The 18,174-nt window shown below is 37.6% G+C and overlaps 1 protein-coding gene across 1 annotated transcript in view; it reads left to right on the top strand.

Moving 5' to 3' along the window:
* The first annotated feature begins 267 nt into the window (after positions 1-267).
* LOC124712260 (synaptic vesicle 2-related protein) overlaps positions 268-18,174 on the top strand; it is a 96,204-nt gene continuing 78,297 nt past the window's right edge. The window contains exons 1-4 of the mRNA XM_047242555.1: positions 268-431; positions 1,141-1,280; positions 11,905-12,089; positions 13,704-13,775. Of these exons, the coding sequence (XP_047098511.1) occupies positions 1,151-1,280; positions 11,905-12,089; positions 13,704-13,775 (387 nt within the window). The 5' untranslated portion in view covers positions 268-431; positions 1,141-1,150. The remainder of the gene's footprint in view (positions 432-1,140; positions 1,281-11,904; positions 12,090-13,703; positions 13,776-18,174) is intronic.

The following is an 18,174-nucleotide window of genomic DNA, read 5'->3' as shown; positions in this document are numbered from 1 at the left end:
TGGTAACGAAGAGTCGGAAACTTTTAACAATGGACTGGTTATCGGTGCTGCCATCGCGTGCAGAATTGCTACAGTGCACAAAATCACAGCCATGTGCGAGTACTGTAATCATGCTATTCGTACCATTAATCCACGCACAACGTGGACTAGTTGATGTTCTACGGCGCATTTGTCGTTTGAAGGAACTACTTGAAAACAAGCGCCATTCGAATAACTTCATCCGTATGCGATAGGTGGCTCTGCTATGTGAATTTGACGTATGTCAAATTTGGTTGTGTTTATCTGTCCATAGGATGTGTGCGATGTTCTGTTCGCGTGCATAAACAAGGGAAATTGGCAGAAGTACATCGGTGACAAGCATTTAAGGAAAACACAAAGTGTAATCTGTGTTTGCCTGAAAATTCGTAAATTTGCGTTGTAATAGCCTGATTGTGAGTACCGTTATTTACAGCAAGTTCGTGAAACGTGTCATAACCTGCTTATTTAAGATAGTACGATACCACTGTGTGACACAGAAAAGTGTCAGACTGTCTGATTAATAGTGGTGCCTTACAAGTGTCTGTGAAGTGTATACCGGCAAATTTACGCTGTGCAAATCCAGATAGTTTCAGTACTTGCTTGACATGTATGTGGATAACTTTGGTTTCAAGTAGATGTTGTCCGTATTTATTCATTTGTTTGGCCTCCAACAAATATCAACTATTTAGTCAAGATTTCATTTATAAAATGTGAGATCGTATAGTCGCGGCAAATTTTGTTTTTATAAATTTCTGTACCGGCACATCACTCTGGTACGATAGACGTCCAAAAGAATTAGACTTGGCATTCAGATATCTCTACCCACAACAGAAACCGCCACTTCTTAGCCCACAATGGATTTTAATTGTGCTATTTCGCTGGATTTTTGTATTTTCCAACGTCATCGTACTAGCATTTTTACTATCTTTAAGCATAACAAGAGGCAACTTCTTAATAAAGGTGAAGGACTATGTATCAGTGTTTCATACAACTCTTTGCGCTTCCTGTAACAAAGTGCTAAGATAGTTTTCAGACCCATATAACTGTCTTTTTAAATTTTATTCATCTAGGGTGTGGTATTCATTAAATAAATTCTGTTTTTTAAATGTGCTTGTGTTTCAGAATACTCAAAATGTCACAGTTACTATCAGCTGTACGTCGAACACAGTCAAATTATCAAGACTTGGATAAGTCATCGTCAGGAGAGCCTCCTATTACACCTGAAGAGATTGAAATGACTTCTGTCTCAGTAATACCAGATGGTACTATACTTACATTTGCTATACACCACTTTTGTACATATCATTGTAATCCTAATTTAGACTGAACTTTCTTTGCAGCTGTTGTTTGTTACTACAATACACTTTGAGTATGAGTGGGTTATTTTATGTTCTTTGGTGTTCTGCTGTCTTTCTCAGTACCTCTATTGAATTCTTCTTCCTTGTGCTTATTTTGCATGCAAACTTGTAAAATGTGTAAGGAAGAAGCACTTCCCTTGATACCAAATCATGAAACCCAAAACTACAACCACGTCCACAATCATCACTATCTCAAAAAACACAACAAAACAACAAAATTGGAATCAAGCACTTCCCTTGACCTGTATAGGTCAACAGCAACTATCAAGACCACCGGGCGCTGATAACCTCGTTGTTGTGCGCCCTAAAACACTAATAATGATCATCATCAAGACCACACTATAAACCTCAAAACTTTCACCACCACTACACTTAATACTATCACAAAAAAAAACCTAGAAAATCAAAATTGGAATCTGTTATCCTTATTACATCTCCACATATAGCTGTCCCAGGTCCAAGACGCCGTAACTTTAGTAAGCCTCATTTCTTCATGACACCCTAAACACTTCACAACTTCATCCAACAATCCAAATAGTTGAAGATATTTTATTAGAGACAACGCACTGTCTGCCATCATCGCCAACAACTGAAAACTGTTGACCTTGTCAGTCATATCCACACCTACCAAAGACATAAACAAAGCAATTTACCAAAATTCACACACGATGAACAGAAAAAAAAAACTACAACAACATCCACATAGCAAAACCAAAATCGTTAACTCACTGAAAAATATTCTCCTGAAAGCACAGTCGCTACCGATACCACACACGTGCAATACTACCACACAAATGAACCCCGTACGCCACACAACACGCTACTCATAAACATCACCAGAGAGAACCACCGACCGCAGCAATACGCCACCTGTAAACATGCCACACACGCAAACTAAACCAAAAACATCACCTAACACACGGCACATAAGCACACCACCAGAGAGCACCACCAATCACGTCAAAACAGTACCTACAAACACGCCACTCTCACAAACTATATTCCGCGCCTTCGTGATGTCACACACCACAACAGCCTTACGTCAACGTGTCAAAGCCGACTGGTGGAATTGGACGCTTCCATTGACCCAAATATTGTGTGTGTTGTGGTAATTACACACATGTCTGTGTTTATTATTTGCAGTGTAATTCTTTTCTTTGTACCTCATTGGAGTATTTTAGGAAAGCTCTTTTTTCGCATGTGATTTCCCTTGCCTCCACAGTAGAAGTGTCCTACTGTCGGAGATGTTTGAGTTAATGAGCAAGAATCCTTGATTGTTGAACTTAATAAACAGAGTGATGCCCTTGTAAACTGTTCTTGTGTAAGAGTCACTCCCTTGAGTAGATAATTGTTTTTGAATTGTTTGGCCATGAACCATTAGTTATTTAATGACTGCCTCATTCCTTTATTTTCAAATTTGTGCCACGATGCAAATAATTGGTCATCTGTTGCGGGATTTGTTTAACAATCTGCTTTTATCAGGTAATGGAAATGTGAAATAACCATTTCTTTGATGGTCGCTCATGAGAGGGCAGTTGTGTTTATGTAGTGCGGGACAATACGTTGAGAGTGTGGGTTTCGCGGGAGGCGTGCCAGAGAGAAATCCCTGCAGTCGCGCTATCCTCTGTGTCCTCGGTGGCTCAGATGAATAGAGCGCCTCCCATGTAAGCAGGAGATCCCGGGTTCGGGTCCCGGTCGGGGCACACATTTTCATCTGTCCCCATTGACGTATGTCAACGCCTGTAAGCAGCTAAGGGTGTTCATTTCATTGTAACAAATTTTAATGGTTGTTGTCTGGCTCCATTCTTTTTTTCTTTACTTTCTCTTTTTTTAATTTTTTACTATACTTGTTGTCATCCAGTGAGATGTAATGGAGAAAAAAGTATTAGTGTTCTTATGGAGTTAAACTTAATTTCATGAAGTAGTATTTTATGTTAAGATTATTATAATGTTATCCAACTATGAGGAAGTGCAATTCGTGTATGGAGTGAAAGGGGTTTTCAGGCAGAAAAGATTTCAGTTTGTGTTTGAAGTTAATTTTATCATCAGTTCCTTACATGACTCTGTAGGTGGATAAAAAAAGTTATACCTCACTTTTATCTGTGCCACACTAAAGCTGACTGATGGAATGAGTAAATCATCTCTCCTTCCAGTATTATATTTATGAATGTTACTGCTGTTTTCAATCTGTAATTGATTGTTGACAACAAACTTCTTAAAGGACAAAATGTACTATGATGATGTCAGGATTCCAACTTGTTTAAGGAACTGTCTATGAGAGGTTCTAGAATGTATAGCACAAATTATTCTTATTGTGCTATGCTTCTGTGCAATAAACAAGTTTTCCTCAGTGATGAGTTATGTAACATATTATACCATAGGGCATTAGTGAATGAAACTAGGAAAAATCAAACAATGGACATAACCCAAGCTGCTGGAGTTGACTGTCACGTGTGCATGCACGGGTGCAGGTGCCAAAAACAATACTTTATCTGCAAAATCTGATACTATTTGTAACCCGAAAGTTGCGGCGTTTAGACATATAGAATGATCTGTAATATTTGACATCCACTTGAAGTTCTTATCAATATAAACACCTTAGAATTTAGAATATTTTTTTTTTTTTTTTTTTTTTTTTTTTTTTTTTTTTTTTTTTTTTTTTTGCTAAACTCGTGCATTATTTATCATGGTGTGGTCAGGTCTTGTACAATATTGAATTGCATGTATCATGTTTCATTTAAAGTCAGTGACAGTCCATTTGCAAGAAACCAGTCATTAATGGACAAGAAAATATTACAGGGAAATCCCTGTTTTATGTTTTTGTGTAGCCTAGACTTAACATTTTCCTCAGCTTTGGAACTTTTAAGACTCCCTAAAATATGAGCAACATATGTAATTGCCATGTATGATTAAAAATCGCAATCCTCTCCAATACTTTGTATAAAATCTACCTAACTGACAGAAATTAATGTACACTACAATGTTTATACAGTAATTTGTGGTAATGAATTTCATCAGTTCTTAAAAAATCCCAGATGTGTAACAGCAAGTGAAAAGTCATCAAAAAATTGAAATTGGTATCTGCATACAAGGGAATCAAGCTGTTTTTCGACATGCTGTGAGCACGAATTATATGTTCAAAATGCATGTTTTTGAGAGATCATCATTTGTGCTCACCCAGAAGAAAGCCAAAAATTGAACATGGGGAATTAAACCGAAATCATCACAGCTGCTAAGTGCTTAATCCATAAGCATGAATGTGGACATCTGCCTAATGACATACTTTATCACCATTGCTGTTATTGTTTAATGCTTTTCTTACGAGCTGCACTTCATGTGCTGACTACCATTAAAGTGTTATTTTAAGCTTGATGAGTAAAAACCTACAATATATACATACAACTGTCAAATCCCCCACCAGAGTCACCAAAGCGTCAAGCAGTGCTATATATCAGATACTAATAAATACAGATAAATATTTATACAAATCTGGAAATATGAATACAGGTTTCAGTGATCATTATGCACAGTTTATTGAATTTGCAGTAGAGACTGCAGGAAATACTGAACAACAAATGACAAGAAAAGGTAGAAATTTTAGCAAGCACAACCTAGAACACTTCAGGCACTTACTAAAAAAAAGAAACATGGAATGATATAGACAACTATGAGGACACATGTAAAAAGTTTGACATGTTCATAGAAATATTCTCCCATTATTTCAATATTTCTTTTCCAGTTAAAAACCAAACATTAAAAACTAGAAAAAGAAATGTTACATGACTGACAAAAGGCATTAAAATATCGTGCTGAAAAGAGGAGACTTTATGAAATCTCAAAAACACAAAATGTTACAGAAGAATTTCTGGTGTATTTCAAGAATTATAAGAGAGTGCTTCACAAAGTCATAAAAGAAGCTAAAAAAACAACAAATGATCAGCATATAAAAATGGCCAGGAACAAAATGAAAGCCATGTGGAAGATAGTCAGAGAACAAGTAGGAAATGAGACCTCCCAAAATGTAAATCTCCAGGTAATCCAAGATGGCAAAAAAATTACAAATCCAGAAGTAGCCAATGCTTTTAATACATACTTTGCAAATATTAGTGAAAAATTACACTCTGACCTAAAATCTTCAAATAAAAATCCTGCTACAACACCATCAAATCAAAATAGAAACTGCAACTCCCTATTTCTTACTCCAACCAACCCTACGGAAATTATACTATCTATTAGGGAGTTAAAAACAAAATTTTCAACAGGTGTGGATGAGATTTCAGATTATGTCATTAAAAATGTGGGTGACCTCATTGCAATACCATTAGCCCACATTTTCAACAGTACATTAATAAATGGAATCTTTCCTTCCTGCTTAAAGACAGTGAAACTGAAACCACTGTTCAAAAAGGGTAAGAAAGAAGACATAGCCAGTTATAGACCCATTGCCTTGCTATCTACATTTTCGAAAATACTAGAAAAATTTTTTTCATAAGAGGTTGCTAGATTTTCTAGAAAAGTGCAAAATATTATCCACAACCCAACATGGCTTCCAGAAAGGCCGATCAACAGAAACAGCAATATATGAATTTCTGGGTGAAGTACTCTAAAAAATTGATAGTGGACAAAAAGTAATTGGCATATGCCTTGATCTGTCTAAGGCTTTTGACATCATAAACCACACCCAATTGCTGCAGAAGCTTGAAAGAATTGGTATCAGAGGTATGCCTAACAACTGCCTTAGATCATATCTTACTGACCGCAAGCAAGTAGTAGAAATACATTTTCACAAAGAAAATAAATCAACAAGACACTATTCTGATTATAAAAATATATATATATATATATATATATATATATATATATATATATATATGGAGTACCGCAGGGCTCGGTACTGGGCCCCATCCTATTTTTGATAAATATAAATGACCTAACATCAACCAACCAGTACCATAGCACTATCCAGTTTGCAGATGACACAAACATATTAGTCAGTGGGAAGACTGCAGAGATACTACAGACAAGACTGTCTGAGGCATTAACAAATGTTGTAAACTGGTTCAACCAAAACAAACTAATAATAAATAAAACAGTAGCATTAAATTTTCATAATGTCAAGAGAAACACTGAAGAGGATATAAGAATTCAGATGTCAGACACAGATATTGCAAGTGTGCCTAATACAAAATTTCTGGGGGTCTGGCTACAGGATAATCTTAGATGGGAAACTCACATTGACCACATATTAAAGAAGCTAAGTACCATGTGTTATCTTTATTTATTTATTTCTTATTCCGTAGATCCAGTTAGTGAGTCAATCACAAGGATATGGAACGTGTGAAATTGTATCTAATGAGAGTGCTAGAAAACTGCTGTCATAAGGACTGTCTAGTGACAGTTTACTATTCTAATATGCATTCTGTCCTAAAATTGGGATCATTTTCTGGGGTAACTCGCCACCCTGCCTAAAACTCTTCAGGATGCAAAAAAGAATAGTGAGAATCATGGCTGGAATAAAAAGGAACAAACCATGTAGACCATTATTTAAAAGGATGGGAATTCTTCCCCTTCCATGTGTTTTCCTATTTGAAAGTGCAATGTTTATAAAGAAATATACAATAACAAATCCTAGTATCCTCCCCAAAAATGAAAATGTTCATCATCATAATACAAGACAGAAAACTGACTTTCATGTACTCCATACAAAAACCAGTTTGTGCCAAAAAGGAACATTACACCATGGAAAAATTATCTACAATAAATTGCCAAGAGAAATTAAAGTAAAGACTGATGTAAAAAATTTTAAAGCTGCATTAAAAGAATATCTGTTGACACATTGCTTTTATAGCGTGGAAGAGTTCCTCCAAAATCATCGAGAGTCTAAGTGATGATTATGCAAATACTGTAACCATTAATACTGGCCTATAAATACATTCAGATGTAATTCTCAAGTTTCTAATGGGGTTCAAGTATAAGTTGTATACCGACTTGCCCAGTATATGAAGTAAAATTCTGTGAATGTAATTCTCTTGTGTGAATGTCAATTCATAGTGTAGAAGAGTTCCTCAAAAATCCTTAGAGCTTAAATGAGGATCATGAAAATACTGTAATAGTTAATATTGGCTTATACATGTATTCAGTTGTAAACTTCAAGTTTCTAATGTGGTTTAATTATAACTTACACATTGACTTGTCCAGTATATGAAGTGCTGTAAAATTTTGTGAACACAATTTTCTAGTTTCTAAAGTGTTTTAATTGTAAGATATACTTTGACCTGTCCAACATCTGGTGTGCTGTACTGTACATGTAAGATTTACTGGACCAATAAATACAATACAATACAATACAAACAGACACATGAAAAAAGAGATTTCCACCTGTTGACATTGCAAGCTCATTAGAAGTCAGCTCAGTGAATTTCTGTTCAGTCTGTAAAATGGAAATTTGAAAGAAAGCTCAGGTGCTACAGTTTCACTTCATGCCCTCTATCACTGCTGCAAATCTTTACAATCTGCAGTGTGTGCAGTGCAAAGTATATACATGAGTAGTATATGTAGTTGTTGCAACTGCATCATGTCAGATTTGAACACAAAAGTCTTTAACCTGTGCTATCACAAAAAACTTGTTCTATTCACATGTAACATCTCTGTCATAGCACATCATCTACACAAGAAGTATGTTTTCAGCACTTCACAAGAGACTTTCACCCCAGCCTGCACTCCTGTCACTGAGGGGCCACTCACCCACTCCACGCATCCAGTAGGCAAGCTCATTTTCCGTGTGTTGGTGTGGTGTGGTGAGGTGACTGCGCTGGATATTGATTGACTTTACAAGTCACCAGCCAAAAAGAGTTTGCTGGTCAGAAATGGGCAACATTTCCTCGATTATGACAGAACATATTCTCAGTGTTTGAATTTAAAAGGTTGATGATTGATATTGTTGCTGAACCAAATACATTGGAAATACATGCAAAAAGATGAGACTGATTTATAAGTGGCACAAGAAAATGTGGTGGCTGGCCCCCTTCATCACATATTGGCTTGGTCTGTAACACTTTGCTTTGATTGTCTTGTTTTTCCATTACCGCTGGTGCAGTGAAGCCAAATGTTGCAAGTTGTGTTGGCAACACCGATTGCAGGTTGTGTCAGCATTTCCTCTCCTACATCTCCCCTCTCCATGCCAGCCTACAATATTCCCTTAACTCCACCACCACCCATGGTGCAAGTTGTGGTCTTTTGTGCCACTTATAACTTGTTCATGGGTTTTTTTCACAGGGTCTCCGAATTTATGGTGTAGAATCACAAAAAAAACGTAAAATTGGAGAATATAAAATCGAAGTTCCACTATATTTACATTTTCAGGTGCTGAAGTTATTCAATTAGGCTTAACTACAACAGCTGAATCGCTGGCAAAGATAACTATTTCTACTTCTTGGATGTAATACACTTTGGATGTAAAACACTTATGTGAGGTCATTAATATATAACAAGAGCAAACTAAATAGCAATCCCTGGGGTACACCTATAGTGATTCTAAAAATGCAGGTTCATTTTGTACACTCCTCGAGTTTCTTAATGAAACAATGTGCATCCTTTTAGGTAAGTAGGATGAAAATCTGTTACCAGCAACATGTCTGATACCGTACTACAATATTTGAGCTTATCTGGGAGAGTACTGTGAACTGCACATTCAGTTGCTTTTTAAAAGTCACAGAATTTATCAGTTGGAAATATCTTGTTATTTGTATTCAATGTCATTTCTAATCTGTGTCTCACATTCTTATTAATTGTGTGCACCTTACTGTCTTACACAGCTGAATGCGTCTACTCCCCTTAACAAATATGAGTCTATATCTGTTCTTTAGCTCAACAGTTAACTGAAGTATCCAAACTATTTCCTTTTTGCCCCTTTCATGACCTTGTTTGTGCATTCCATTCCTCCACTCCCCCCCCCCCCCCCCCCCCCAAGTGCTCTAATTCAGTTTTTGTGACCTCGATCTCTGCCTTCAACTCATGTTGTGTAATCTGTCTTTTTACATACAATCTATATATCCATAGGAGAGCCTCACTATGAATTCCATTTTCTGCAACATTGCATTGGCCTTAGTCACACCACAATTCGCAGTCCTCATACATCACTCCAAACTTATCAAATAAGCTGTGACAGTATGTCTACTTGTTACCCATGGTTGTGTTGTTATAAATAATTACACCAATGTGTTTTGTGTGTATTTATTGATGATTCATTACAGTTGTTTTTAGTTCTGGTTATGCGGTAAACAAATTAGGCATACTGGTCATGACTTTGAACACTGAATATTCTTTTATAAACTAAACTAAAATCAACCCTGCCTTAATTTCTACATATAAACCCTAAGTAATATGATCTCTGATCTCAGGAAAACCTAATAACAGGGATGGAGGTTTTCAATTTTAATAATGCTTGGGGATCCAGCACTCAGTTTATTAAGACCTCGCAGATCATCACATCTATCGGCATTGGAAACCGCAGAGGGGAATTTACTTTTCACGGAGTATTTAGTGTGTGCTCTGTAAAACAAAAGAGCATCAGAGGGTGCAGTGGATGTTATGAATCAAACTCAGTGTGAAGTGCCACCAAATTGAGACTTAGGACAGACTTTTGATGTTGGGGGAGGGAGGCAGATTCAACTCTCCCCATGGGTTTAGCCCATATGGGGCAGCCCTACACACCTGCCTAGGTTATGGCAGTGTCACACATTTATACGTTCTCAAGAAAGCTGTTAATATAGTTTCATGTGGCAGTAACATTTCTTGTTAGAAAAGAGTTCTTACCTCAGTTCACAAAATGCTTAGAAGGCAGTTGAGTTGGTTGTTGAAACGTTATGTAGGAAATGGAAACAGCAACTCGGCTGAATACCTGGAAGATCTCAATTAAACATGAAGTACTTGGATTCCTAGACTTCTGTATCAAATATAAAATGCAAACTAATAAGTCAAAATGAAGCTTATCCTGTGTTTATCATAAACAAATTTAAACCTGAACTTATTATTTCCTTTGTTTAATGACTAATATTGGGAATGTTTTAATGACCTCCTTTGTTTCACACATTGGACTGACTGTTAATTGTAATAATTGTTCATGGAATTAAAAATATTGTTGGTTGGATCTAGTGGTAGTTTTAAAGAAATAATACTCATCTTGTTTCTTGAGGATCTCCTTAAATCCGTTGCTTGAATTTCTTGTCTGGAAACCCTATAGGTTGACGTGTTTCTTCAAATAACGTTGACGACAAACTGATTCGTATGTGATTTTCATTTTTAATAATTCTAGATGCCTGGCTGCCATAAATTTACAATATTCACTCAGTGAAATACATTCCATTTGCACGCAACTCCAGAAAACTTTACATTTCTCCTTCTTTCCTTCCCACCACACACATAACATACAATCCACTGCCACACAGTAACATCGTTCCACTTTACATCAGTAAAGATATAGTCATATTAAGATGGAAACATAGAACATTAAATCGAAAATAATTTACAAAAAAATGAAATTCACACAACAGTACAATACAACAATTATGATAATATATATCCTATAAACAAAAATACATATCTTTTTGTAGCACAGTAATTTTATGAAATTTGTTTTTTAATCACAGGGGTTAATTGTGTTTGCATGACATATACAGTCGGAGTTAAAAACATTTCAAATAAGATTGAAGTAAGGATCAGAATGTAAATTTGTGAATATATATGGTCCAAACTGCTTATTGCATGTTGCAATGTGAAACTTTTGTTTGTGAACTGGAACAGCCAGTAGTAAATTTTATTGACTATGTAATACTGATGAAATTACCTGTTCAAACCCAATTAACAACTTAACTTACAGGACAAAGTGAAATGACACCATGTTCTTGTTCATGAATTATACATCATACTTCTTTCACTGTTAGCTTACTAGTGATAGAGAAGAATGGTGTAAATTGTTAATGTTGGGGAGGGAATTTTTGGGGGGGGGGGGGGGGGGGGGATGGAAGGAGAGAAATTGAACTCTCCCCATGGGTTTTAGCTCACATGGGCAACCCCTCATGCCCACGTAGGTGATGACATTGACATTGTCACTTGTTTATACATTCTCAAGAAAGCTCTTAATATATTTTCATGGGACACTGTTACATTAACATATCTTGTTATGAAAGAGTTCTTAGCTCAATTCACAAAATGCCTTGGTTCATATTCAGCAAGGCCACTGAAGAACATGCTGCTCAGTGATCTAAAACTATTACCACCACAACCACCATGACAATTTGTGTCCTTATAAAGAACATTTCTCCTTTCAAAAAGTAACTGAGTGGAATTAGATATGTCATAACAATATTTTGGCATGATTATTTACTTTAATGTTTTTGTGTTAATAATTTTTGTGTATGGTGACAGAGACAATAATCTTTTTGTAATACATGAGCTTTTTCTGAACCTACTGATCATTTTGGGTTCACAACTTTCTTTCCAGTATTAATGTGTTACAATTTCTGTCCAGATACTTTCACCGTGACACAGGCTGTGAATGCACTGGGCTTTGGGAAATTCCAAGTTCGTCTGTCTTTGCTGACAGGCCTGTGTTGGATGGCAGACAGCATGGAGATGACTATTCTCAGTGTGCTTTCGCCAGCACTGCACTGTGAGTGGCACATCTCACGCTACCAACAGGCTCTCACTACAACAGTTAGTATTGTTAGTTATTTGCCTGTTTATTTTTTAAGATTTGTGGTTGTCAGTAATGTAGTTGTAACACTAATTGAGAGAGTTATTGTTGATTCTTTTCTAACAGTTGTAGGGGAAAGGCACTAGTACACACACGTTTTCTTTGCCACACGGCACATTCTCAAGAGCCACATTCCACATAATGTACATAGAGTAGAGATACTTTTTATTTTGCAGCACTTTCTTTCCTTCATTGGTTATTCCAGTCATGTGAAACAACAGAGAAAAAAATTGTTGCTGAAAATAATTGTTTGAATTAATTTTGAGACTGGGAACTTACACTGAGATGACAAGTCATGGGATAGCGATATGCAGTTATACAGATGGTAGTTGGAGCTAGATGCCTGGGATATTCTGTTTTGGAAATAGATTGGGAATTCAGTATTCCAAGATTCACAGTGTCAGGAGTGTGCCAAGAACATTAACTCTTGCCATGAAAAATTCAGTGGCTGATGGCTCTCACTTAATGACAGAGAGCAGCATAGTTCACATAGGGTTGTCAGTGCTAACAGATAAGCTACACTGCATGAAATAACCATGGAAATAAATTCGGGACATATGACAAACGTATCCATTAGAACAATTTGGTGAAATCTTGCTTTAGTGCTTCTCCTGGGCTCGTGACCATATCAGTTGGACTGTAGACGGTTCCTCTGGCCCAACTGAGACGATCATTGACTGGAAATACAGTAGTTATGGTTGGCTACTTGGATACCATTTGCGGCCGTTTATGGGCTTCGTTTCTAAAAAATGATGGAATTTTTATGGATGACAGGTTCCCCATGTTACTTTACCACAATTGTTCGCAATTTCTGGACAATTCAAACTAATAATTTGGCCATCCAGATCGGCTGATTGTGAATTCTATTGAACATTTGTGGGACTTAAATGAAAGGTAAATTTGTGCACAAAATTCTGCACCGGCACCACTTTTGCAGTTATGGACAGCTATAGAGGCAACATGGAGCATGGCTCAGTATTTCCGCAGGGGACATCCAACAACTACCTGTGTCCATACCACATTGAGCTGCTGCACTACACTGAGTGAGAGGAGGTTCGACTCAATATTAGGAGGTATTCCATGACTTTTGTCACCTCAGTGTACTTTGGAACTAGTGGGGGTGGGATGCTCCTATTGGCTCCAAATTAAAAAGCAAACTGATTTGCTCTGGAGTGTTTGAAATCTCTCTCTCTCTCTCTCTCTCTCTCTCTCTCTCTCTCTCTCTCTCTCTCTCTCTCTCTCTCTCTCTCTCTCTCTCTCTCTCACACACACACACACACACACACACACAGAGAGAGAGAGAGAGAGAGAGAGAGAGAGAGGGGGGGGGGAGTAGTGTGTTATTGTCTCTTCTGATGTTTTCTAGCTAATACCAGTTTGGATAAAAATATTTTCAATTTCTGCAATTAAGAACTGTAAATCTGAATATCCCATTTCACATTCAGTGTTGACTACTTGAAAGGACATGCTTCCCACTTCTCAGTGTATTACCAAATTACTGTTAATCATATTGCAGAATTTGTATACAAAGACATGTACAAATATACGATCATAATATGTGTGGAAATTTGCAGGTGGTTTTCTTGGGGATGATGTTAAGTTCGACTTTTTGGGGCAATTTGAGTGATAGATATGGACGCAAAACAGTAAGTACTTACGTTTTTATGAGGTTTCATACCCTCAAAATTTGTTATTTAAAATGTTTCTTTGCATAGCTATTTTCTGTAGCAGCTGTTGTATATCAATTCAGGGTCCTTCAAAAAACACATTGGTCTTGATGTATTGAATTATGAATTTTACTTTTTAAAATAGGTAAACATATGCGTTGCAGGTATGGAAAATGATGTCTGGTGAATGACCATCACTACTGCTCTGGTGTGCAAGAAGTCAGTCTGTGAAATTTATTGTAACTGCGTGATAAGGCCCCACTTGCATTTCGCCACTTGCAAGTTGAATTTCCTCCGTTAACTTGCAGATGTTTTGGGGTTTATTGGCATAGAATAATGAGCCCAAGAAAAAATTGGAAAGGGGTTAGGTCATATGACCTTGATGAGCATCATTGGCACCTACTGCATGAGATGAGCCCAAAGTGGTAACCACTTGTGGTACAACACAGTTGTTGTGTGGTATGTATGACAGGTGGCAAGAGCCTTCTGAAACAACCACTCTCGAAGGTCTGGTTCACTTAGGAGGCTGTATAGAACCTCCTATCATTTCACATTATCGGTTTCTATTAACTGCCACAGCTCGTCCTGCTGATGATGCTGAGCTGCCCAAAAGTCACACCCAAATGGCACTTGCTGTGGGTTCATTTTCTATTCTTGAGCCATGCAAGGATTACTGGCCTCTGGGTCCACCACTTAGGTTTATTCACAAATCCATTAATGTGGAAGTGATCCTCATCACTAATGATGATGATACTTCCAGAACTGTCATCTTCCGGTTGTCTTCTCTGAAATCAGTCAACAAAATGTTGTCTTTTCTCATGGTCAGCTTCTTTCAGCTGCTGCATTAACTGAATTCTGTAAGGGTGGTAACTGAGATCGTACTGGAGATTTCAGCATACTGAGGAATACCCTATGCCCAGTTCTTTGGAATGGGTGAAGAATCAACTTCACTGGACTAAGTACGAAGAAACTGCTGCAATATCTTACACACATCAGCTGGAATGAGGGTGCTGAGAACTCTTTAATGTTCACTGTTAGCCCGTTTCATTGAAGTTCACAATATTTCTGCAAACTGTGCTTCATTGCACCCTAAAATCATACTAAGGCATCTCAAGAGTTGCTGCATAACTTTCTCCATCCTGATAATTTTTTTTTCACCAATAGCACATACTGTACGATGGTAAATTGCTTCCAGGTTCACCACACGCAGAAGAAATGCAAAAAATCTATGCCTGAAGCAACAGTTGGAATGTTAATGGAAATTGAAATGATGCACAAAAATGTGGTCAACCGACAAGGAAGGAAAAAAAAATACACAATTCAAAACGAGCATGCTTTTTGAAGGGCCCTTTATTTTCTGTGTTAACTGGTTAACTGCAATGTAAGAGTTTTTCAGCAGACATGTTTCACTTTTATTTAAAAAGTAAAGGCCTGTTACAAATGTCTGCTTGTGCCTGTATATGTGCGGGATGGATATGTGTGTGTGTGCGCGAGTGTATACCTGTCCTTTTTTCCCCCCTAAGGTAAGTCTTTCTGCTCCCGGGATTGGAATGACTCCTTACCCTCTCCCTTAAAACCCACATCCTTTCGTCTTGCCCTCTCCTTCCCTCTTTCCTGATGAAGCAACCGTGGGTTGCGAAAGCTTGAATTTTGTGTGTGTGTTTGTGTTTGGTTGTGTGTCTATCAACATACCAAACGCTTTCGTTTGGTAAGTTACATCATGTGGATGTAAGTGGATGGAAGTATTTTTCCCGAAAAAATCAGAGAGGATGTGTTAGATGTTCAACAGAGATGTAGATATGAGATAGGAGTGGGGATGGGGATCGGCAGAATAGTTTGGGAGGAGTGGGAAGTGATTACAGAGAAAGCATAAGGGAGGAAGTGAGAAGGTAGTAAAGGGAATTGGGAACTGGTAGGGAGGGGGGCGGGAGAGGAGGATTGTGGTGATTGGGAGACCTCAGTAGTGTTGGGGTGATAGGTTTATATTTGATATTATGATATGTGGCCTTTTAATTTAAAAAGCTATTTCTCTTACTAGGTTTTACGAATGTGCTAGTTTTCTTGTAGAATCAGAAGGTGCCTTTCAGTTTTATTCTTATGATTTCCAAATCTGTGTCTCAGGAGTTGGTGTAGGTCCTCGTCAAAAATTGCTTTTTATGCTCTTTTTATTGGGTGTCAAATGTTCTCTTGGTTTTTTATATGGTATGCATGGACAAACTGCAATACAGTTATAAGACACAAGAGTTCATCACAAAAAATAAAATTACAGTACTAAATTCAGACCCAACCGATGTGTACTAGACAAAGTAGAGACACGCCAAAAGATACTGAATGTACACAAGAAGACAAAGAAAAAAAAAAAGGAAAATGTTACAAGCAAATCCCAGTGCACATTCCCACTGCTATCGAGCAAAGTTGCACAGGAAAGACATCCATATCAAACTGATTGTGAACAATGGGAATACTTCCACATACTCACTTGCAAGAAACATGTTGCAAATGTCACAAACTATGACAGCTATTCAGAAAGTAGGGAATGTTTCTGTCTAACGCCGCTAGGCATGCGCTGATTGTGTATATTTTGGTATGTGTGTGCTCGGCAGCTCTGTCAGCATCCATCCGTGACAGCGGGAATGTCTCTACATGTGTGGTTTTTTCAATATTCGAATTTGAAATGTGCCCTGCAATCGAAAATCCCACCAGTTGTGAGGTGCGGTCTGTGATACGGTTTTTGTTGGCAAAAAACCTAAAACCTACGCAAATTAATCGTAAACTGTGCGAAGGGTATGGAAACAACTTAATGAGTGAATGTTCCATCCGGAAATGGTGCATTCAGTTTAAAAATGGCTGAACCAACGTTCATGATGAAGAGAACAGTGGACGCTCAAGCATTGTGACTGATGATCTTGTCACTAAAGTTGATGAAATGATTTGTGAAAACTGTCGCTTCACAATAACGGAGCTTTCGCTTTCTTATCCACAAGTTTCACGGACTTTGTTGTTTGAAATTGTCACTTAAAGGCTAGGCTACCACAAATTTTGTGCAGCTGGGTGCCCAAAATGCTTATAGAGCACCATAGAGAACAGTGAATGGGGGCAATGTTGACATTTCTGGAGGCTTACCACAAACGTGATTCGTTACTGGACCGAATTGTAACTGGTGACAAGACTTCGGTGAAACACGTCAATTGCGAGACAAAATCACAGTCCATAGGGTGGGGGCACACAAGGTCCCTCCAAAAACCAAGAAAATATTTGCAAATCTTGTCAGCAAGGAAGTTGATGGCGACAGTGCTTTGGGATAGGCAAGGTGTGCTTCTTATTGATTTTCTCGAACATGGAGCAACCATAAATTGTGCCCAGTACTGTCAAACTTTGCACAGCCTTAGAAGAGCAGTTCAAAACAAACGCCGAGGAAAGCTGACGTCCAAAATTTTGTTTTTGCACGACAATGCCTGACCTCACACAGCAAACCCCACTAAAGAACTCCTTAATCATTCAAACTGGAAATTTTCTCTCATCCACCCTATAGCTCCGATCTTGCACCAGGCGACTTCCACTTGTTTCCCAAGATGAAGAACTGGCTTGCAACACAGCACTTTGATGACAACGCAGAACTCCAGGTGGGCGTGACTCACTGGCTGAAGTCTCAGGCAGCAGAATTTTACAACAAAGGTCTTTCAAAGCTTGTCCACCACTGTGATAAGTGCCTCAATGTGTTTGGTGACTATGGGGAAAAGTAGTATGTCAGTCGCTCTTTCAGATGTCTGTAATAAAAGATATTTCTTGTACTTATTTTTTTTTAATGCCAAAATGTTCCCTACTTTCTGAGTAGCCATTATACAGATTACAAGAGGATAGAAATATAAGAAACACTACACAATTTATTAGTAATTATGACAAACTGATTTTAGACACAGCCATCCTCCTCTCATTTGATGTAGAGAACTTGTATTCTAATTAGACAATAACAATTAGACAATAACATCATAGAAGAAAATCTTAACACAGTACACTTCCTCATGAATTCATTTAAGAAACATTCAACTTGTTAGAGCTGATAAGAGAACAGAACTATTTCCATTTCCATAATATTTTCTAAAGTGAAGGATTACCAGTGGGATCCCCAATTTCTGGAGCCACAGCATACACATTATGGACGCTGTAGAACATGTCCTTTTGAATAGGTACAACATCCTGTATTGAATTCAATAGATGGACATTTTGTGCCCGATTGATAAACCGAGCACAACAGACATCAATTCTGTTAGTAGTGAGATAAGGTTTGCAGTGGAGAAAGAAAAAAAATGTAGTTAAATTTCTTGGACATTATCATAGAGACTGAGGACAGTCAACACACATTCGACATGTATTGGAA

Source organism: Schistocerca piceifrons, chromosome 8 (assembly GCF_021461385.2).
Source record: "Schistocerca piceifrons isolate TAMUIC-IGC-003096 chromosome 8, iqSchPice1.1, whole genome shotgun sequence".
NCBI classification, from domain to species: domain Eukaryota; kingdom Metazoa; phylum Arthropoda; class Insecta; order Orthoptera; family Acrididae; genus Schistocerca; species Schistocerca piceifrons.
This window is presented reverse-complemented; position numbering and strand designations above follow the sequence as displayed.